The 23313-nt window shown below is 38.0% G+C and overlaps 2 protein-coding genes across 4 annotated transcripts in view; one reads left to right on the top strand and one right to left on the bottom strand.

Moving 5' to 3' along the window:
* LOC133518477 (SUN domain-containing ossification factor) overlaps positions 1 to 20598 on the top strand; it is a 128485-nt gene extending 107887 nt beyond the window's left edge. For 2 of the 3 annotated variants that reach the window (XM_061852180.1, XM_061852182.1), the window contains 2 exons: positions 13810 to 15793; positions 18317 to 20598. In XM_061852180.1, coding sequence (XP_061708164.1) covers positions 13810 to 15793; positions 18317 to 19294 — 2962 coding nt within the window. In that variant the 3' untranslated portion in view covers positions 19295 to 20598. Of the gene's footprint in view, positions 1 to 4116; positions 5218 to 13809; positions 15794 to 18316 lie in introns of all 3 variants that reach the window. The other variant, XM_061852181.1, reaches the window with a different exon arrangement.
* Positions 1 to 23313, bottom strand: part of LOC133518484 (uncharacterized) — a 237308-nt gene that overhangs the window by 51375 nt on the left and 162620 nt on the right. The window lies entirely within an intron of this gene.

Raw genomic sequence — 23313 nt, 5'->3', positions numbered from 1 at the left:
GTTAAAAGCAGTTAGGTTAGCGGTCATTTAGCTGGAACGTGAACGTAACTCATTAGCGCGCTAAACTTTAATTACTTAGGCCTTGTCCATGTTTTTTGGTGGCCAATTAAGCTGAGGTAAACCTTTTGAATATAAAATATATTAAAACGGATCGATCGCGTAGTTTTAATAAGTGAGCACTGAGGTGAGTTAAGTGAGCACTGAGGTGAGTCTGCATCGCTCCGCCACATGGTTACATTAACATTTCGAGCAATCTTTGACTCACGGAAATTTTATTATTAAAACGTTTGAGTGTTTGACAGCTAAGTCCTATAGGTAGTTTGTTTGTATTGGCAACTGTTGGGCTAGTATCAGACGCAAAACTTAGCGCTACCCGTATAAAATAATCGATACTATCCTTATTAGGTACGCTGTTGCGTAGACAAGTGCGTACATATCCTGATATTACTGAACAGTCTGTAACAAAAAGATGTTTCTATAAAAAAAATTGCAGTGATTCAAATCAGCTCACAATTCAATAATCAACAAAAATCGTGGGTTCAAAAATCGTTATCGAAAAAATGGAATAAGATGAATAAAATATGGTCTGGATACTTATCATGCACAGACAAGATAAATCAAATCTTATGATGGCTATCCAACAAAACACAAGTGCATGATTTAACTAAATCGATACATTTAGTCATGTATTGACCGCTGCGCTTTGGTCACCATTATTATAATCACCATATCGACATGTGTAATGTCGGCTATTGGCATTTATTATCTTATCGATAGCCGTTACTAACAATACTTAATTGCAATTAGAACATTAGCTAGCTCTGCGTGATTAACATTGATAAGCTTATTAGTCTTAGACCTAATGCAAAAATGCATATCTATGTTAGAGGTTGTATGCCGCAAAAGCTCTTTTAGAACTGGCACGATTATAAGTATTCTAAAAATTCCTAGTTATTGTCGCATTTGGTCTTGAGCTTGACTTTGTGGCTATTAGAAACCAAATTTTATCAATAAGTTTTAAGTGTCTATAGTTTTTAACACTACGCTTTTAATGTAATTTTAGATTTGTTTACGATGTGACATTTATTTTAAACTATAGAAGCAAATATTACAAGTTAAATTAGTTCTTTTTCACTTGATTGCTACTGCTTCCTTCTCTTTTATTCATCACATTAAGCTTGTCCTCGAATTTTTTTTTCATCACTAACTCTTAATTTTCTATCTATTTATTAGCATCACAAAGACACAATATCCAATAGTTTCCTCTTCTTTCTCTGCTCTCCCTTATTCTTCTCATTTCTTAGATGTTTCACTTTTATGACTCTATCTGTTATATTTAAGTGATTATTTTAACCTCGTAAGGCCCAAGGTCCTACCTATAGGACTTATTCAGTTCGATGAAATTTAAATCATATTCAATTAGGACAGTTGCATTTGTTTTGTTTCGTGCAATTTTCAAACAAAATAAAATCTACTGTATTCCCTGCACTATAGGTTCAAATTCCAGTGGCAAATTTTGGATTTTTCATTTCTATGGCTGGGCCTTAAGAGGATACATGTAAAATAAGTATTGGTGTAAATAATTGTTTGTAAACCTTAAGTACATAAATAAATTAGCGCAAGCAAATTCCGCACATTGTCAGTATCGTTATACATACGCTGTTCTGAATTCAGCATGATTTATTGCGTAACCGCAAGGCATGCGCAGGAGTCAATGCGCGCACGAGTGAGTGTGACGTCACGTGTGGACGCCGGCGTGTGTAGCATAGTGTAAACAATGCGAGAATTAGAAATAGATAACGTATAACGATTAAAGAGCAATGTCCCGTTTATCGCATATAATATGTCTATTTTATATCTTTGAATGGCCCCCGCGACTTTTTATATTTGGAAATTGGTTTTTGGCTCCTGTGTATGTATATGAAGAACAATAATATAGGTACACACTTGTACATTTCTATGAATTAACATAACAAAGGGTGTAGCTTTAGGGTGGACCCCTGTACAGATGTAGTGAATAATCCTTTCCCATCGTTTTTTATAGAAACGTATGAACGTGTTATGCTATTTCAGTCAGTCTCAGTACAAAATGTACTGAGGTTGACTGAAGTAGTATGACAAATACGAACGATCCCGAGAAAATACGATAGGAAAGGATTATTCACTACATCAGTAGGGCTAAGATGGTCGGCTCTTTATCATTTGTCACCATGCCTGTCACATTCTAACAAGTATGTAAGTGCGAAAGTGACGGGCATAGTGACAGGCGATAAAAATGCGACCATGATACCGTTGCTGTACATTATATATTCTGAATGTCAGGTCTATAGATCTAAATGGAGGCTGTTTTTTCAGCCAATAGTATGTTATATAGTAGTACATTCAGGTCACAAAAAATCGAATGCAGTTGTATAATCTAACCTAAAAAATTACAAACGTAAATGGAAAATAATATGAAAGTAAACAGTTATTAGTTCGAAATAAACGCAATTAAATGTCGATTTTTGAAGTAACGGTAATAGAGTTGTATAATTCTTCGACTTTCGCGATTTACATAATCGAAATTTCATTGAAAATGGCGTAAAAGTTTGAGCTGCATTACTTAGTGACTATTCGATTCGGTCCAAGCCACTTATATGTTTAATTGATAATGATCCTAAACTTAACATAAAAGCACTAGCTTAATTTTTATGATTATTAAGAACTATCATATATATATATCTTTCTTCGGGATTAATTCCATATATACATACATACAGTTTAATTTCGCATTTATAAGATTAGTAAGGATAGGGATTATAAAAGCCAACAAAGGCACACCAAGATTTTAACGAATAATCTCAAAATAATTTTTAATGTCAATAAAAACTTATCTAAAATGTATCTGTCCTAAAATTACTAACGAAAAAGCTTGAACCAAGATTCCAAGAGTATTTATCTTTGGCTCGCAAACAAATCTTATAAAACTACCTTAAATATGTACGTGTTAAGTCTTATTACACACGGTTGCGTCGCCAGTTCCTTTTTCTTTGAACTAGGGTGGACACGCTGCCGCGTGTCTGGATAAGAATCCGATGTCTTATACGCTTGGTTATTCCATGTTATTATCCAAGATCTTGGGAAACACACTTAATAACGATTAATCGCTACAATTCAACTGAATCAATGCACTCTGCTTACGTAACTAAACATAATCTTTACAAATTACATTTAAAGAGTAAAATGTCTTATGTAAATACTTGAACACATTTTTGAGCTTTGTCGCAAAGCAATAGGGTTAAAAAAAATTATATGTGGCAGTTAGGCCGCTTGTTCTACGATGCGATCGGGCCAATGAAGGCAACAATTGAATGCGACGTGCAATGAGATCATTCATTCATTCGCTTACAATTTAATGAATTGGCGACTGTGCCTATCAAGTCCGGATTCTCTGGCTCACGCTTTAAAATAAACAGTTAAGTGCGAGACGAAATTCGTTTAACGTATTATAAGATCAGAGAAGCTTCTCGTTATATTCAAGCCGAGTATACCCTATTAATTATTCTTATATTGGGTATCGTTTTGTCTACTATCTATGTCTATATCACCGGGGTTTTGTGATGGATCAAATTACGCGACATGTGGCATTTCTACGGCGACGACACTCGTTTCTAGTCCTGAAATAAGTAGGAAGAAATAAGTTATAACGGAAGTCGTTCAAATTCTCTTCGGGTCCCTGCTAGAAGTAAGAGTTGGGTTCAATATCGGTCGCGCAGATATTGCTGCTTATATGCATCACTGCTGTGATCGCTGTTCCTCATATGTACAGCTACAGCCAGCTGCAAAATTGAATGGACACATTGTTAATGAATTTATTCAAAATCGGCATGCAATTTTGTGGCTGGTCGCGAAGCGATGCCTTCGCCACTTTGTCGCCTAAATTTATTGTAGCCGTAAAGTATTCTATTCCTTTTCTAACAAGTATGAGAGATTTGTCACGTTTGTAAAACCATGTGCGCGTCATAAACGCCACACTGGCACATTGTTCAGCCGGCACAGAGTGAATGGGTGAATGTTACAAACAACCACCTCATTGTTCCGAAACACGTTCAGGGAATCATGCCATTGTTTCCACAGTGTAACTCTACAACGTGAAAGACATTTTTATATTAACCACAAATTTGTGTTTTGAAAACTTCTTCGTTCCCTGAGAAACAAAAGTTAAATATAATAAACATAAGAATATATCGAACTTATGACAAAAGTGAACACAAGATTCGTATTGGAATATTTATGAATTTGTTAAATCCTGTTAAAACGTCATATTAAAACGAACGTGAGCAATATAAGAAAGGTAACATTACGAATTTCAGCTTATGAAAGCATTTAATCTGACAGAAAGTCATTCTAGAAAACAAATTGTGGAGAACGCCCGCACGAAAATTATTCACGAAACTGACGTCAAAGTACGAACCGGTGACCCTGGAATTGTCGCCGACCCTTTTTGTGACGTCTACCTGAAGATCATTGTACTCACAGGCCAACTAAGAACCCAAGAACCGGGTTATTAAGTTCCCGAACTATAAGACTACGAGCTACCTTCACAGATTTGAAGCTGATTCACAACATAATAGAAAACAAAATCCTACCATAAGTAAACAAGTCATCGAATATTCGTACTTCGATTAGAACCGTCGAACGATACGGGACTCTAAATAGCCCCATAATTGAGGCATAGCATAGAGATACCTAGTCTGTTTCGGGTGATAAGTGCGTACTGGTGCCTAGATTCATAGGCATAGATTCGATCCACCACTTACAGAAGATAAAGAGGTCCTACCATAACTTAAGATCCCACTGCTATCACTTGCCACTCAGCAAAGCCACAGAGATATCCAGCAGTACTGAGCGATAGGCGCAGTGCGTGCAAACACACTCACGGGTACGATTATATCGAGCAAAAAAATTGGTCCTACCATATCAATACGAACGCCATTGAGCGCTCCTGCTTCTTCGATTGGAATCGTCAAACACAGGCCGCTTAAGATTTGACTATAGCGCTTGCCAAGGCCACGGAGCATCGAGGATAAGCAGTCGGCTGTGTGTGATAGGTGCACGGTGGCGCCAATGCGGCGGCGGCGTGGCGATGTCGCCGCCGCGGGCGCTGCTGGCGGGCCTGCTGGTGTGCCAGCTGCTCTCCTACGGCGGGCACCAGGGGCTCACCAAGATATTCTACACGTAAGGATTCTTCTACTTAGCCTTGACGTCCCATCCAATCACGTAATGGCTTAGCTTCATTGGTCGATAACTCGGTGGGTATCGGCGGTGTAACGACTAGTGAAACTCATAATGGTAGTGAAACTCATAATGGCACCCCGCATACGGACCCTATGAACCAATGAAACTGAGCCTTAAGGATTGTTCTGGCCCTTTTTTAATCCACGCACATAGCGAAGTTGGTGGTTAAGCCGAAAGGGAACGTAGTCATGTACAGTCAGCAGCAATACTATTAGCTTAGCACCTTCGCATACAGACTTCTATGCAGGGGTGGTACCTTTTCTCTGCAGCTGACTGTACGTTATGACCGCCTCTCCATACATATATAGTCCCCATTTTCCTATCTAAATATTAACATTATAGAATTATGCGTTTTATGCAATTTGATATACAAGGTGGCCAAAAAATATGTGCATTCCCGTTGCCAGGGAGGTTTTTTATACTGAGGTAGGTAGATTATACTGAGCAACTTTGACTATGGGACCAAATTTTACCCTCCCATAGAAAATGGACCAGCTAAAATGTATGAAACAGCCAGAATTTTTTTTCGCGATTCCTATAGTCCTATAGTCTATCAGTTGCTCAGTATAAGCCCAAAACCTCCCTGGCAATGGGAATGCACATATTTTTTGGCCACCGTGTATATAAACCACAGCAGATTATAATTTTTCACATTTCTTTAGCACCTTTTAAAAAAATCCGTGGAATATGTTTTTTCCTTCTAAAATCGAAAAAAGTCAAACCATAGGGCAAAGATATGGTTAATATACAATAAATCGTGTAAAAATACTTTCCATAATGTATTTATCCAGGGAGGAAAATGGGGACTACGTTGGTATGGAGAGTTGGAGACGCAGATGTTCATTATCGTCTTAAAAGCATATGATTATGTTTGAGCGGCGTGTTTTGAATATTAACTTAGTTTTATTTGTTTAAGTAGAACATTAAGTAGATTAAAACCATGTATTCATTTCAAAATTTGAAATATTTGCTTATCAAAAAAATGTGTAAATATTATTATTTTCTAATACAGGTTTCACCACTAATTAATATGACTTAATATATTTAAATAGGTTTCCGATCGTATTAAATTCAATTGTTTAATGATGTATGAATAATGAACAATTGAACATGAATGCAGTATATTATATATGTACTTTAAAAAAAAACTAATTTAATTATTAAACTTCCTAGTTACTTCACCATTGCGTGCAATCAAACAAAAAATATTTTTATATATTTTGCCTTCATGAAATGTCGAAAACATAGTTTTTATATTATTTGTCTATTAAAATTGTGCATACGTACTGTTTAAACGATTAGAAATTGACAGGCAATTATATCGTTTGAAATATCCTCATAACGCAAACTCGCGTGGTAAAAATAGATATTTAGCATAATTATATCGTCACGGTGGATTAGGTTTGGGACATGAGCAATTATTTATGCCTGATTTAAAGTTGCGCAATTGTTGCGTTTGGGTTTGCATAATGTTCGTCATCCCCTTAAGGCTACTGCACACTCAAATAGCCTTAACATGACTAAATTTAGCTAGCTGCTTAAAAAGACATGCGTTTACAGTTAGGCTTAGGTAGGGTGACCAGTACCCCTAGTGTAAATATTTTCGACAGCGAAACGTGACGTACGCGTTTGCGTTAAGTGTCATTTTGTATGAGATTTTTGACTTTCCAAAACGTCCCGCTTGGCGCGCTGTTCAAAAACCCATACAAAATGAGACTTAACGCAAACGCGTACGTCACGTTTCGCTATCGACTAAATTTACACTAGGGGTACAGATATGATTTCCGGATTTACGAGAAAACTGCATAGAAAATACGGAATTCGAGGATAAAATACGGGAGAGACCGTTTTTGTTATTAAAAAGCAACATTCATTTTTTATTACTAAAAATGAACGTGCTCGGTTTAAAGCAAGATTAAAATGAAATACGGGACATCTGGTAACCCTAGGCTTAGCACAGGAGCGGCGAGACAATATCTCGCCCGCGGAATAAACTACCCGTCCCTCTCTAATTTATGGTAAATAGAAAAAGACGGCTAGTGTATTTCGCGGGCGAGATACTGTCGCGCCGTTCCTGTGCTAGGCCTACTGATACGTCTTCTTGCTGTATTTTCCAGGCAAGTAGCTAAATTAAGCTATGTTTTGGGCCGCCTAAAGATCATGTATTTTTGCGGTCTTATTCACAAGCAGTTAACTAAATTAAGCCATCTCGAAATGCCGCTTAACCCTTTGAACGCCGCGCCTGCGCGGCGCGTCATCGAGAAACCTTATCGGAATGCACGAAGGTTGATATTGGGTTGAAGTCACCTACTCATACCTAGCCCCTAGTCACAGTGTTGTGTTCCTGCCGGTGAGTAAGATTGCGGAGTGTTAGGGTCGGCAACGCGCATGTATGTCTTCGGAGTTGCAGGCGTACATAGGCTACGGAAACTGCTTACCACCAAGCGGGCCGTATGCTTGTTTGCCACCGACGTAGCAAAAAAAAAGTCGCGCCCGTCAGGTAGCGTCTTTGGCAGCGTTGAAGCTCGGGTTTCCAAACGTAGTTTCGCTCTTATTTTAAAACGACTAGCTAGATTGCTCTGAAACTATCTATATTATATAAGGTATATCTAGTCCTGTAGGGCTAAGATGGTCGGCTTTTTATCATTTGTCACTATGCCTGTCACGTTCTAACAAGTATGTGAGTGCGAAAGTGACGGGCATAGTGACAGGTGATAAAAATGGAACCATGCTGCCATCGCTGTAATTAGTTTATGTGGCTCTAGATACCATAGTTATAAAAATACAGCGAATTATTTTTATTAATTATTCATACAAAACTTGTTTTTGCTCTATTTCGTTTGTTTTATACACTGGAGCTATATAAACTAATTACAGAACTAGATATTTGCTTTGGCTAAGAGTGTAAACCTGCAAAATCCATTTTTGAAAACAGATAAATTTGTATCTATTTTTATAGACATTAAAGTCAAAAATAAATAAATTTCAAAAATGGATTTAGAAGGTTTACACTCTTAACCGACGATGTGCAAAGTTTCATTACAATTCAACACGTAGTTATAAAATGAGAACGAAACTCCGTTTGTACGGGAAGGTGAAATTTAGCCGAGCTTGCCGGGGCCTCTTAAGGATCTTGTTTATGTTCAGACAGATCGCAGAGGCTCGTCCGGATCTCACGGCTTGTAAATTGTAAACAAGTATAACCGCAGTAATACATACATACAAAACATTAGTCAACAATTTGTTAACGTGTATTGTATTGTGAGAATGTTCGGTGCGAGCAAACTGAGTTTAAGTGATTTAAACGGAACATATGTAAACGTAGATAGAACGTCCTTCAAACTGACAAATCTTTTAATAGCCTGAGCAGGCGGGCTTTCTTTGTTCTTGATTTCAAGACATAATTACAATTTCTACAAATAGCATAGTCGGAATAGAAAAAACCTCGAGATCTCTTGGACTGTCCCGAAATTAGTTATATATGTAAATTAAAGGCCCCTTATTCATGTCTATACCATTTGACATTTGGGGACCTCGAGGAATCGCAGCCATCTTGGAAAATGTGTACCATCCTGGACAAATTCACGTTTTACTCAAAATATACGTTATCTAGGAAAATATGGTGTAAGACAACATTATAGCTTATTAAATTCTACACGAAAAAAAATCCAGATATATTTGCGGAAAAACAACATTTTGTTATAGAAAATACTTGCTGAACCTAGGTTTAGCGCTTATATGTACATGTGTTTTTGCACTAACGATTTGAGCGTTTTAATTGATTAAATATAAGCTTATAAGCGTGCTTTTGTGTGGAAACGGCTCTTAAGACCAGTTATTTTAGTGAGTTTATCGCACTCATGCGTGCAATGCAACTTATACATGCAACTAGCCGTGGATGAGCATGTCAAGAATCCGCGGGAATGCACGGTCATGACTTCCCCATGGTCGTTCACCTTTAGCAGCTCAGCTACAATCTTACACCGTTACTGGGCTGGGACGATAACTTTATCATAATCCTTCCTGAAGGAAAGGGGACGATCGATTCTCCATACAAATGTAGTCCTCATTTTGCGCCCTGGTAAATCTTCTTCTTCTTCTTCTTTCCGTGCCTCTTCCCATTATTTGGGGTCGGCCCTCCTCGTTCTCATGCACCAGATCGGTCGATCCTGGGTTGTCTCTTCGTTCAGCTGGGCCTGTTTCAAATCCTTTGATATAGTGGACCTCCACGTAGCAAGCGGTCGTCCTCTTCCTCTCTTGCTGTCTGGTAGTGCGAGAGCTTTCTTGACGACATGATCTTCATCTCGTCTCATGACGTGTCCGTACCATCTCATGCGGGATTCTTTGATCTTGTCAGTGATGGGGGCTACCTTGTAGCTTCCTCTGATGTGTTCGTTGTGTACCCTATCGAGTCTCGTTACGCCGGCCGCCCACCTCAGCATCTTCATCTCACAGGTATGGAGTTTTTGTTCATGATGTTTATGGATCGCCCAACATTCGGCACCGTACACCATTTTGCGCCCTGGTAAATATTTTTACACAATCAGACTTTGAAGTTTCATAAACAAATAATGTATACAGGCAAAGAGTCATCTTACCGAGTATCTGGAATAGATTTCCAAAGGACAACATACGTAACATACGTGAATACAAACTATAGATCGTGTCATTCATGACGACGCGGGCCTTGACTCGTAATGTCATGTCATTAAAGGTTACATTTGACAAATCTGCGCGTCATCGTGGATGACATGAACTATTTTTTTTTTTCTTCTGGCTTTTACTCCCTGCTAATTTGCACAGGGTGAATTCGCCAATGTCGGTGTTGACTTTCACACGAGAGGAGAATGTTCGGTAATATTTTGAGCTTGTGGACACGAACTATAAGATTTTTAAATGTTTAGAAAGACATAAAATAAGTATATCTTTGAATCTTCTATTTTAAAGGATGTTTTATGCTCGAAACTTGATTCCCTTGCATGTCTAAGTAGTGTCTACATAGTGGTTATTACGTTAACCGAAATACCTAGGCAATTTATTTAAACTCGCTCGAATGCTGCACATTCTTAGAGCTGACAAACTAGTTCTCTTAGATTCTTGTTTTGATTGAAGCCAGACGACTTATGTCTAAATAAGCCACTTAAGTAATACATACATGTAAATAAGTTTTTAACACTCATAAATAAATAAATATGTGGGTAATAAATCTTACACAGATCAACCTGGCTCCAAAATAAGCAAAGCTAATATGGGTACTAGGCGGCGATATACATACGAACTTATATTGATAAATACATTAGATACTCAGAAACGAATATTCGCGATAAATACACAAATAAATGCCCTTACCGGGATTCGAACCCATTTTTACAGCATATAAAACTTATGTTATTGAAACCGTGGAGATTACAGACAGCTTTTAGAGCTGATAAAGGCTGTTAGGCAAGTGTATTGGCATTGGCCCCATACATTCCACGACTCTTTCCGCACAGACTGTATAATTATTGTTAGGTTTGCATTTATTCATTCACATTAGCTTCCGCACATCATAGCATCGAGATACCGAGGTGGTCTCTGGTGGTGGATACTGTGGATAGATCTCTTACACAATGCACATCCGCCAAAAAAACTTATTCTAGGTCTGTGGGTGAGTCCGTTAGATCTGCCTGTTAGAACACAGGGGGGATCATGGGGGTCCTGGGCCTTGGCTGGGTCTAGGACCCCCATGATAACAGTAGATATTTTTCTAAACTGGCGAAACCCCCTGACTATAAAGCTGGATCCGCCCTTGAGAACAAATCTGTCAGTGTTTGGCGGCAATCAGACAGATCTTATGGACTATTTTGTGGTATTATATGAGCAATGCTATCTGGCGCGGACGCGTGCGACGGATTTCACCTACAAATCTACAATAGCACCCGTGTGCGTCCGCCCGCTCCGTGCACCCGCGCGAGCCAGCGGACGCCCTTATTGCTAGTCCGTGTCGAATGTTTTAAGTCGGATATAAACACGAATGTGTCACAGAGACACAGACAGACCTAAACTCAAGTAACATACAATAGCCCGGACGTTGACTCCCACGGGATCTAAATAAATTGTCCGCCTGTTCATGAATATGGACGTGATTGTCTCAATTGGGAACTGTTTGCTTTGGTTGCGCGTTATTTAATTGATTGATAACACGAATTGTATTACTATTGCTAATGGTTGCAAGTGAATTGAAGATGTTTACTTTTGTTTGCGTTGCTAGTTAAATAATTGGGATATAAATTTAAATATTCGTAAGTTAACAGTGCCTTGACATGAACTTTTGAATTCAGTACCCCTAGTGTAAATATTTTCGACAACGAAACGTGACGTACGCGTTTGCGTTAAGTGTCATTTTGTATGAGATTTTTGACTTTCCAAAACGTCCCGCTTGGCGCGCTGTTCAAAAACCCATACAAAATGAGACTTAGCGCAAACGCGTACGTCACGTTTCGCTAACGACTAAATTTACACTAGGGGTACAGACGAACCAGCCGCCAAAAAACTGCTCCCATTGCTATAGAAGTTACTTTCTCATTTTAAAACATCATGTTCAACATTTACGGAACAAATGTATTATCTATTAGGGTCGATCATTTCTACTTTATTTTAGCATATTAAGAAGCACGGTCAAAAAAGGTGCCATTTAGTGATAAATTATTGCCTATATTTTTAGCTTTAATCTTACTTCCTCCGGATTTTAGTTGAGATTCTCGTAAAATGTATGGATACAGTAAAAAAAAAATTGTTGTCATTTTTTTTCCTAATTTATTGGTTCTGAACCTTTACCATGCTATTTAGAGCCAATAATGATGGTATATATTTTTAACTAAAGTTTGAATAAAGAGACAATACATATACTCTGGAGACCATACAAAATGTAACAATAATTATATGAAAACTTTGGAATGGATCCGGATTCAAAAAATGAATTCGTATTGCAAAATAATTTGAAATACTGTTTATTGGCATTATTACATAACTTTTTATAAACGAAAGGCAACTAATACTTTTTTTTCTCCATACATGAGTCACCCACCCTCTTGTCTATGCCTGATACCGGTTTTCGTTCCTAATAATTGCTAGAAGAATCTGAAAAAGTCGAGTCTTAAATCAGAGGCACAAAGGTCTTGAGTATTAACCAACACTAGAGACACCCATGCTAAATTTTAGGTAGACCGGCTACTCAGGCTCTCAGGTGTAACCGTCACAATAATGTACATTGTTTTGTCACTCAACTCTGTCTAGACTAAGTTATTGCATATTCAACACTTTTGTATGGAAAGTGCAAGTGTCACAAGATGCTCGTACTTTAGAAATTGCAACTTTCAGTTCTATATTGCATGTTACTAATAGTATGAACTGGAGAATTGTATACTCGTACCGTAGTTTTCTCTCGTTCGTTCAGTAATTTCTGATATAAATGCAGGAATATGCAACACAAGGCGTAATAGAGCGTTAATACAGTTTAATTATATGTAAAATTAACGTACCTACATAAGTTAATTAGTTAATCATATACATAATTAGCTCTCTTCTCCGCGAATTTATCGGGAAGTGTGAAAGGTGCCAAAATGGCTACGAATTTAGAACTTATATCAAGAAAATAAGATGCACAATTGTTTCCACATCGCTTCTACTAACTTGAGTCGATATCTTCATATACAATAGCTGTAACGAATCGTGTGAACGTTTTCTTACCAGCTACATCTGTTGCAGTTGCCGATAGTATTGGTTAACTCGATTATTTTAGTCAAACTTGACTCGATTTTTCAGACTCAAAACTCAAGTTGCTATTAACTTTTTAGAGATCAGTCTAACAATGAAAAAAAAAAACAAAAGTTGTTTTCATGTAAAATTAATGGGTTCTGTCTATTTTCTTCACTATTATTTAGTTACTAGCCATAAAATTATTGACGGAGGTTATGTTTGGAGAAGAGTCCTTTAACTCAACGTTATTAGAGTTACGCTTAAAAAATACTCAATACTCGACTCGGTATTTAAAAACTCTGAAGTTTTTGCTGTCTCGTAAAACGACTCGTGTTCTACAACACTAGTCATCAGTCACGGATGGAAACTTACCTATATAAACCTAGTTATAAATACTTGATTTCTATTTCAAATCATAACTCAATGGCTTCCGTACAATCATAATATATTTCGATATAGTTAACTTATAGCCCGTATTAAACCAATTGCAATAAAGCACGTATCCATCTCGAAGGACCATAATTGTATTATTCATAGAAATCGATAATTGTTTCCGCTCTGATGATAGAGGATGACGTTTATAATACTTTTCGGCATTTATACATCCTATTTTTATTTGCCTAGGATATATAAAAAAATGCATCCGTTTACTACGCGTATTTATACTTAGTTACTTACGCGTTTTTTTTACCTAATTTGTTTTTATCTCTTCTTGTAATTATTCATGATACTTGCAATAAACCCAGAATTAATCTCTTTATAACATTTTTATAATGTTTGTTTATCTTGTTTCAGATTACCTGACACTGGACAACCTCCAATTCTCATCTCGCTAGCGGACAACGCTAAACTAGACTTGAAATCTCCCGAGGAACTGTTGTTCGTGAACGACTCCGAGCAGCACAACGAAACCAAGACCTTCACCATCATAGACGGCAGCGAGGTCTTAGAAGAAAAAGAAGTAGAAAAGGATGCCCCGGAATCACACCTCGTTGTCAAAGCCAAGCCTATGCACGAGGTGCGGCAGACAGAAGATGCATTTCACACCACACCACCCCCTGAGGAACCCGCAGAATCTCAAACGGAAGACAATGAGGAAAAACCAAACATTCCAGTCAAACCAGAAATGCCACAAGAGGACATACCCTCGTTCTCGGAGTGGGCGCAGAAACAGCTCGCAGAGGCGGAAAAGAAAGACACTGTCCTGAACCACTCGAGTCAACCTAGTCATAGCAGTACTAACTTTAGCAGTAAGAGCACAAAACTGCGGTCGAAAAACTACGCTTCGCCATCGTGCGCGGCCAAGGTCGTGGCCTGCAACCCCGAGGCTGGCTCCGCCAGTTCGATCCTGTCCCCCAACAGGGATGAATACATGCTCAACACTTGCAACAGTCGCATCTGGTTCGTAGTGGAGCTCTGTGAAGCTGTTCAAGCGCAAAAAATAGAAATAGCCAACTTCGAGCTATTCTCGTCGACCCCTAAAGACTTTGCCGTATACTTCAGTGATCGTTTTCCCACGCGCGAATGGGCCAGCGTTGGACAATTCACGGCCAAAGACTTAAGAGACGTTCAAAGTTTTGATTTATATCCGCATCTGTTCGGAAAATTTATCAAAGTCGAACTCCTGTCGCATCACGGCTCCGAACATTACTGTCCCATTTCCCTGTTTAAAGTGTACGGGACCTCGGAGTTTGAGGTTTTAGAGAAGGAGAGCTCGCAACACGCCGCCCACATCGATGACGACGACGATGATGACGAAACCATTGACGTTCCCGCTGTCCCAGTAGCAGAAACGGAACCGTCAAAAAACCTTTTTGGCTCCGCGAGAGACGCGGTCATGTCTATAATGAAGAAAGCCGCACAAGCATTAGTCAAAACAGAAGTTCCTAAAAACGTTTCAAGCGAACACAACGATACGTCGACGGACAAAATGTACAAAAGGTGTTGCTCCCCCAGCCATATAATAGTTTGTGATAATTGTAGTGAATCGCTCTACAATGAAGTGTATGATCTGGTTAGTTGTAGTTCAGATAAACTGACTAATTTAGTGCGTCAAGTGTTCCTCCGTGAGACTCTGAAGTGCACCAGTATATGCCAGCCTTTCGGCTTAGACTTTAAAAGTACAAAGACTATCGAGTTTGCCGAAGAGCGCGTGGCATATATGAACGCATTGTTTCCTCCTAAGTATTTAGCCGCGTTGTGTAATATTCTCGCTATTAAAGAGAAAAAAGTAGTTTTAAACACCAGTTTCGAAACCGAATTAAATGTTACCTCTAATTTGACCGTTGACGAATCGCCACAGAACGTCAGCAGTGAAACGAACTCCGAACAGGACGTGAAGTTAGTATCGCTCAACAATGCTTCGTCGGACGAAGCCAACGAAACAGTCGAATCTGAAGAAAAACCTATTGTAGTCGAAGAAACCGTTGAGAGACCAGTGCCAGTTGAAATACCTAAAGAGGATGAAAGTGAAAACGAGCCGGTAGTCACGGATGATAAAATCATCCAAGAAAAACCCGAAGAGAAACAAACAGAAAACATAGAAATCAAAGTTGATGATAAAGATTATTCTAAAGACAGCAAAAGCAAAATTGAAGTGACTACCGAGAAAGCTAAAGAGATGATAATTCCATCCGAAGAAGGGAGTGAGGGGTTGATGGAGGACGCGCTGTCGGACTTCGATCAGATTGCGGTGGACCCGACGCCGACGTCGCAGAACCAGCCCCAGACCACGATCCAGAAGGAATCTGTGTTCCTGAGGCTATCTAATAGAGTCAAGGTGGGTTTTTGTCCTTTCTTCACTTAGTTGCCCTAACGTTACAGATCGAAGGGAGTTGAAACAATTTAGGCATTATGTGTCATACTCAAAAATCTAGCTTGCTAGAATTCTACAAGTTTAGTACCAATCGCTAGCCCATTTCAGCGTCGACGTCTGAGGTAAATAACTGTTTAGGTTCTAATTCATTTTTGGTATTATTGGCAACTAAGCCATATATGTATGTAGGATATACCAAATTTCATCTAAATTCGGTGTTTATTGTTTCCCCTTACAAACATCCAGCCCCATTTCACAGCCTTAGGTATTAATGTGATACCATAAATGAATTCTGCATCCCCATACGAAAACAATACCAAACTTAGCCTTGTAGCCTTAATGATGTATATATCAAGATAAAGTTGAGAGTAGATTTAAAACAGTAATTTATTTAGGCAACTAAGGCTGTAACTGTATTAAAAAATGTGTAGCTAATTTAAAGAGTTATTTTTTATTCAAAATCAAAATGAACAAGTATGAATTCTTTTAAATATTATCAGACTATTCTCAAATATTATCAGTATTATCACTATTAATTTGTTACGTGAGATCCGAATCAACAATTATAATATTGACACTTAGTTATATAAACGCAGAGATTACCTCCCTTTTTTCTTTGTTTTTTTTTTTTTTCATCTATGTTTAGCGTGTTTTGTTCCCATTAAAGTATGGAGCCTTGAATATTTTTTTGCTAACCTAGCTGCTTCAATAGCAGATAAATGATTTTTAATTTGAGTAATACTGGTTACAACCTATTAGTCTAATCTTCTTTCCTTGGCGGAGCCTTTGGCATGGTTTTGAGAATTCCAGGGTGTCTAGCCAAGATGCCAAACGTTTGCACCGTAGAGAACAATACGGTCATCTTTCTCTATCACTTTTCCATATTAGTGCGACAGAGACATCAGCGTTTCGTTGGTTATGGGGCGTAAACGATTGGCATCTTGGCTAGGCAACCAGGTGGGAAAAGAATATCAAGAGGCGTAATATACCCTACATTACTCGATGCAAATTCTGTAGAGTAAATATAATTCGTGGTGGCCATACGTCTGTCTCATTTTCTTTGGTAGATACTCGGTAGGCATGCTAAAATAATATATAGTACATGGGCGACCGAGCTTTGCTCGGTTATAACTATTTATTGTAATATGATGGTGTATAGGTGATAATCTACATAAACTTAAAAAGTAAAATGTGAACTGACAATTATTATTATTTACAATCGATTTTAACCTTACAGCACTTGTCACAGAGTAACGCCATCTATTGTCAATTTCTCTTATTACATAGGTAATTTTTTTACTAAATTAAACTTGTCTAAAACAATAAAAATTAAAAAATTATATATAAACTTGAACATATAAAAAAAAAACCAAACGTTAGTCACCGGGCGAGATTCGAACCCGTAACACTCGTTTAGCAGTCCGCGTCTTAACCCGCTGGACCAGACGGACAGTGGCCGGCAACACGAAATTAGCGACCATATCCCGCGTCGTAAGAAAAACGCATAAAAACTCTAAAACACACGTTTTCCCAAATATAAGACTAATCTAGATAGATTGTATACCCCCAAAAACCCCCATATACCAAAGTTCAGCGAAATCGTTAGAGCCGTTTCCGAGATCACACAAATATATATATATATAAATATATATACAAGAATTGCTCGTTTAAAGGTATAAGATAAAAAAAAAACTTCACCTTATTATCAATGCAGCCATAAAAACAATTTGTTTCAATTCCTCTCAGTAGCGAAACACCTCGCATCTGATATACAATTGTATCCCAAACGCACACACCTAGCAATGACTTGCACACAGTTAATTCAATCTTTAGCTATTGAGATTTTGAAACATACATAATACAAGCCTGAACAGTAACCCCCCTTTTTACAAGCCTCAGTTAGGTAATTGACAATTTGATGCAAACGATTAATAACTAGTTGGGCATTATCAAGAAATAATTACCTAACTAAAAGCGAATTAAATTTACATTTTGTACTTTTTCAATGGAGCGAAAGTGTAAGATATTTTTTCAGGTGACTGTACTCGTAATTTACTGATTGGCAAAAGTGACGAAGCATGATGGGTATATGATGCAATACAAGTGAACTTTTGTGAAACCAGACTTATTAATTTGATTGAGACTTACAGATGTTAATCTTATCATATAAACACGATCTATTTAAATATCACAATACAATATAATGAACTTTGATTGTAATGATAATGATATCTACAATTCTACACGTGTTTCTTCTGGATTGATTATTTTCATGTATACACGTCCACTACACAACCCATTAAGACAATTTTAAAATCCTAGTATACCTACTTAAGTTCTGTTGCACACTGATTTTACATTCCAAAACCAAGATAGACGCTCACCTGGAATACAAAAATAAACAATAATTAGAGAAGTTGTTCAGCGTAAACACTGAAGTTAACCAATTCCTTCAACGATACTAAGGTGACGTGTTCTCAATTACAGACGTTGGAGCGCAACATGTCTCTCTCCGGCCAATACCTGGAGGAGCTGAGCAGGCGATACAAGAAGCAGGTCGAAGAAATGCAAAGGTCCTTCGAGAAGACCATGCTGCAGATGTCAGAGGAGCGTAGAAAGAGCAACGAGATCGAACAGAAGTATCTAGAACAGATGACGAACCTCCAAGACCAACTAGCGCAAATGACCATTGCCATGAAAATCCTAATGGAAGAAAGAGACAGCTGGTTCGGTACCATGACCGTCTTCAAATTCATCATTTACCAAGCCATCCTCATCGCGGCTGCATTGTACTATTTCAACAAAACACGACCAGAACCTGTAGTAGTACACGTACCTAGAAAGGTTAATAAGAAAAAAGATAAACCAAGAAGGAAGTCCGTGGAGGGAGTCAGCGGGCACCAAACCCCATCTGCAAAGAAAAGACGTCCGAGCGAAGAGGCCTTACAAATAACAAGGCAAGCTGTAGAAGAAGCCAATGATGATGAAGGCGAATGGCAAGTTGCCAGAAAGAACAGAAGACGGAAAACCTCAATAATACACAGAGCTTTAGAAGAGTCCAAAGCTCAGTACTGCAGACAGGATAGCATGGGTATGCTTCAAGAAAACCCGATACCTTTAGACGAAGAGGAATTCACTGCTCCCGTACCAGAGCCAGTCAAATTCAACGAGGTCGTCCACCCGAGACATAAGGTCAACGGGTCTATATTCAATAATCTAAAGAAAACTAGTAAGCGAAGATTATCATCACCCGCTTTCCTAAAATCCCTATCCAGACAAAGCATTAGAAGTACTCCCAGTCCTGTATTAAGAAACGAACCGGTGTTTAACGGATTAGGGAAAGTGTCTTCGGAGTCTCCGACTGGTAGCCTGTGGTCCGAGTCGACGGAGATGTCCCAGAATGGACAGGCGGAAGGTGGGAAGAAGAAGAAAAGTTTAAAGAACATTATTAAGAAGTTGTTTTGAGACATTAATTGCTTAGGCGGCGGGTCGGTTTCAGATTTGTGATGAGAGTTTACTGTCATGGAAATTTGTGGAAAGGAGTACCTATGTAATTTATACATAAATTAAGCTATAATATATAATCAATGTTATTTATCAATTCTACGCGACATTTTAGGCTTTATTGTACCCGCCTAAGAGAATCCAAAAGTAAATGTTAAATTTTTTAGGCAATAATTTCTATGTTATGAGAAATATTGTGTATCGCTTTTAGGAAATTGTTATTAGCGTGAAGGATAATTATCATTTCATTAATGACGTCACATAAGACTATGTGGATAGAAACATCACAACTTTGAAACCAAATCGCGTAATTAATTGTGTATATTTTTCATTACTATGAATCAGCTATTGTAATTTATTTCCTCGCATTGTTTTTAAATTATTGTTAGACCTCAATAAGGTGCCAATGTGATAAAATTAGGAGCCTAATATACCTTTAGCCTGTTGCTATATGAGTACGCTTGTGTTTAAAGTTAATTCCAGTAGTTACCACCTTGGCCTTGGCCAATTTGGCTTCGTAAAGTAATTATTGAGATTTTTGAATGGTAATGTTATTGTAACCATTTCGATTCTTGTAACTCGTCGATAAATAGTTTTAGTGTTTCTATTCTGCATCCTTTTCCATATAATCTTGCATGTCGGATAAATATTTGTTAAATTATTTTCCAAACTTTTTCCTAGAGACCAGCTAACTGTGCAACGATTTTCATAGCACGGAATGCGCCAGCGTCTATGAAATTATGACGTTTAAAATAACACTTGCACAGTGTGTGCTATCAAATTTGCTGCAGAGTTAGCTTGGTCTGACTCTAACTCTGGCAGTCGGAGAGTGTAGCAGTGCCACAAAAAGTCAAGTTACTATAGAAATATGACGTTTCAGTTTCTATTTTTACTATCTTCTTACTTTACCTACTTAGGTACAGTCAGCGTCAAATACTTTGTAGCAACCAAAGTAGCCAAATAGTTCGGTACACCATATATCTAGTATGGTGTACCGAACTATTTGGCCACTTTGACTGCTACGAAGTATTTGACGCTGACTGTACCTACTCAATAATATCAACATTACCAAAATCTAGAAAATGACGAGTGTTTTTTTTTTGTTAAAGAAAGGGCCTTATGCCAATGGCATATAGTTGACAGTGGACTGTATTGAATGCCGGTAACTACTGGGGTCAACTCGTGTTGTTTGGACAATAATGAGTGAGCTAGTCGCATGATTGGAGTTCGTAAACAAAGAAATTGCATTAAATGCATTAACTTTATTCAGTTTGTTTTATTTATATTCTAAACTATAAGAGCTGCCTTTACACCGTGGTTAAATCGACTTTCAATTATTACAAAGTACGGAATCCGTTGCTAAGCTAAAACCCACGTCAAACGCCACCTTTTTTGTTGACGGAGTGGGAATGCATTTACGCACGGTTTGTGGGAATCGCCGCTCCTTTTCCCTCTCTTGGCGAGAGGGGGGGGAGAGAATTTAGCCCTAACCACTAAACTAAACAGTGAGGGCGCACTGGGATCAATACCGGCTTATCACCAGGGCACCCTGACTATGGGTACAGCGCCATCTGTTTTTTTCTCAAACTTTACCTCTCTATTACCGTCAATTCTTTTGCTAGAATTAATCTCTAAAGCCCATTTACTCGGCGGGAGAACTTGCATGCAATATTCCATACTAAGAACAGAACAGAATACAAATGAATTCAGATGATAACTCAATACCGCAATATTACGAAAATCGAGTCACTGAGCCCTCTAAATGGGGCTTAAATAGATCTAGGTTGCCCTGCATCACTTTCAAGCTCAAGTAAGTTTGTCAGTATCATCATGTCTCTTGAATCATGATGCTATCCTTACGCAATGATTACCAATGGTCAAGTTCTCTTATGTCTCACTAGATGGCGCTAGTAGTACATCTAACCAAAAAGAATTTGAAATAGAGATGGATTGTCAAAGTAAACTTTGTAGCCACGGTCAATTTGCTGCCACCTTTCGACGCACAATTAAAACTTAGAACGACGACGATGACGTTGATCCTTATAAGAAGGTTGCATGAACTATAGGAGGCAGCACAAGAGCCGTCAGATTTTTGGCGCGAGGCGTAAATGTGATGTTTTTTGTTCCGATGTAGCCCACAAGATGGCAGAACCTAATATGCACAAGAAAACACTTGACGTGTAAATGTGCCTGTTTATGGTTCCGATTCAGACCACAAGATGGCAGACCCTCCAACTCGCACGGTCCCTATTCTTTCAGTGATGTGTCACATTTGTTAAATACTAGTAGCTCTGTGAGCTGTAGTCCTCGCGAGCATAGCTTATGGCTCCTCTACACGATGGCCCAGCGTAGGCAAGTCCTATAGTCTGTATCTTTAGGTATTTAAAAAAAGGTAAACAAAATCTACCCTCAAATGGATCCTTAAGGCAGCTGAGGGTAGATGAAAACATTACATGATCAAATTATGTAGGTTTAAAGTCAGGTCGTTCAGTGACAGATCCAGGCGGTTTTGTATTTGGTTGATTAACCAATAAATATTAAAACTACCCGAAAATTTACAAATTGTTTGTTTACCTTTTTTTAAATACCTAAAGATACAGACTATAGGGGCGCATTTATGCGTTAGAGCAGCGGTTCCTAACTTGAGGGTAATTACCCCCGTAGTGGTAAATCTGGTATTTTTCGGAGGTAATAAGCTCAATTAAATATAACAGAAATTAGACCTGTAAGAAAGAATATTGATATTTATTGGGAGTAGGGGTAAAATCGGGTTCCCTAGTTAGTCATAGGGGTGGCAGAACTGACAAGGTTAGGAACCACTGCGTTAGAGGGAGCAAGTGATATTGCTATCTCATTTCACCGCATAGCTGCGTCCTACGCTAGGCCATGGTGTAGAGGAGCCCTTAAAACTGAATAAATGTACCTATGGCTCCGCTGTTTAGAAGAATTTATAAAAACTAAATTGACAAAAAAACATAATTATCGAATAGGATGGTCCAACTTTGTATGTAGAGAAAAGTTGAAAGGATTTTATCTTCACATGGCTCCCTTTATAGAACAGTAATCTATGTGCCAAATTTGAACTCATTGCGAATGATTAGGTGGTCGCTATGATTTTGTGATTTGCAATATCCTCATACAAATACAAAAATGCAAAGTTACCTAAAACAAAAAAAAACGATCGCCATCTTTTTAAGCATACTTATAAATAATAAATAAAACGAATAAAGAGCCCTAAAAGACATTTCCAAAGCAGATTTATTGATTGGTCAATTTATTTTCATACTATTTTGTATAGCAGTATTGTTTCATTTATAGCGACCTCTAAATAATGTTAATTGCTCTTAATTTTTTATAGATGCTTTTTCGTATATCAAAATTTAAAAAGCCTGCACGGAAAAGGAATTTTATATTTATTAATAACTAAGAAAACTTTGTAGACACGTATATTTACTGCCATCTTTGGACATATGATTAAAACTTTTGGAACGTTATGGTGCCATCGCTCGAAACGATGCTGTCAAACATTTGGCCTTTTATCTATTAGATGGCGCCACTTTTAGGTCTTTAACAATTTTAAAATATATTAGTAAACGAATAAGGATCAAAAAGATCATCAAGGAAAGGAAAGTCAAATGGTGTTCTACAATTTTTATCATGTATAATATATATAATATAAATTTTACTGTAGCAACAAAATTTTGTTTGACAGTCCACCTCCATTTCAAATTCTCTTTGCCAACGCCTACAAAATGGGAAGGAAAGAGAAAATACTCCCTTTCCCGTTTCCAAACACCCACAGTTAGTCGGTCATCCCCTGAATGGTAAAAGTAGAACCACCTCCATCTTCGTCGGCAGAAGAAGGGCCATCAGAGCTTCACTCTGTAGTGTTTTATCTCTATAGGATTTGGCAATTTAATCCGCTATAACATCATTTTGCTACATCGAATACCTTGACTAAAATATCAACAGAAGATATG

Source organism: Cydia pomonella, chromosome 5 (genome assembly GCF_033807575.1).
Source record: "Cydia pomonella isolate Wapato2018A chromosome 5, ilCydPomo1, whole genome shotgun sequence".
Taxonomy (NCBI): Eukaryota; Metazoa; Arthropoda; class Insecta; order Lepidoptera; family Tortricidae; genus Cydia; species Cydia pomonella.
The sequence above is the reverse complement of the archived record's forward strand: the minus strand, read 5'-3'. Positions and strand labels throughout refer to the sequence as shown.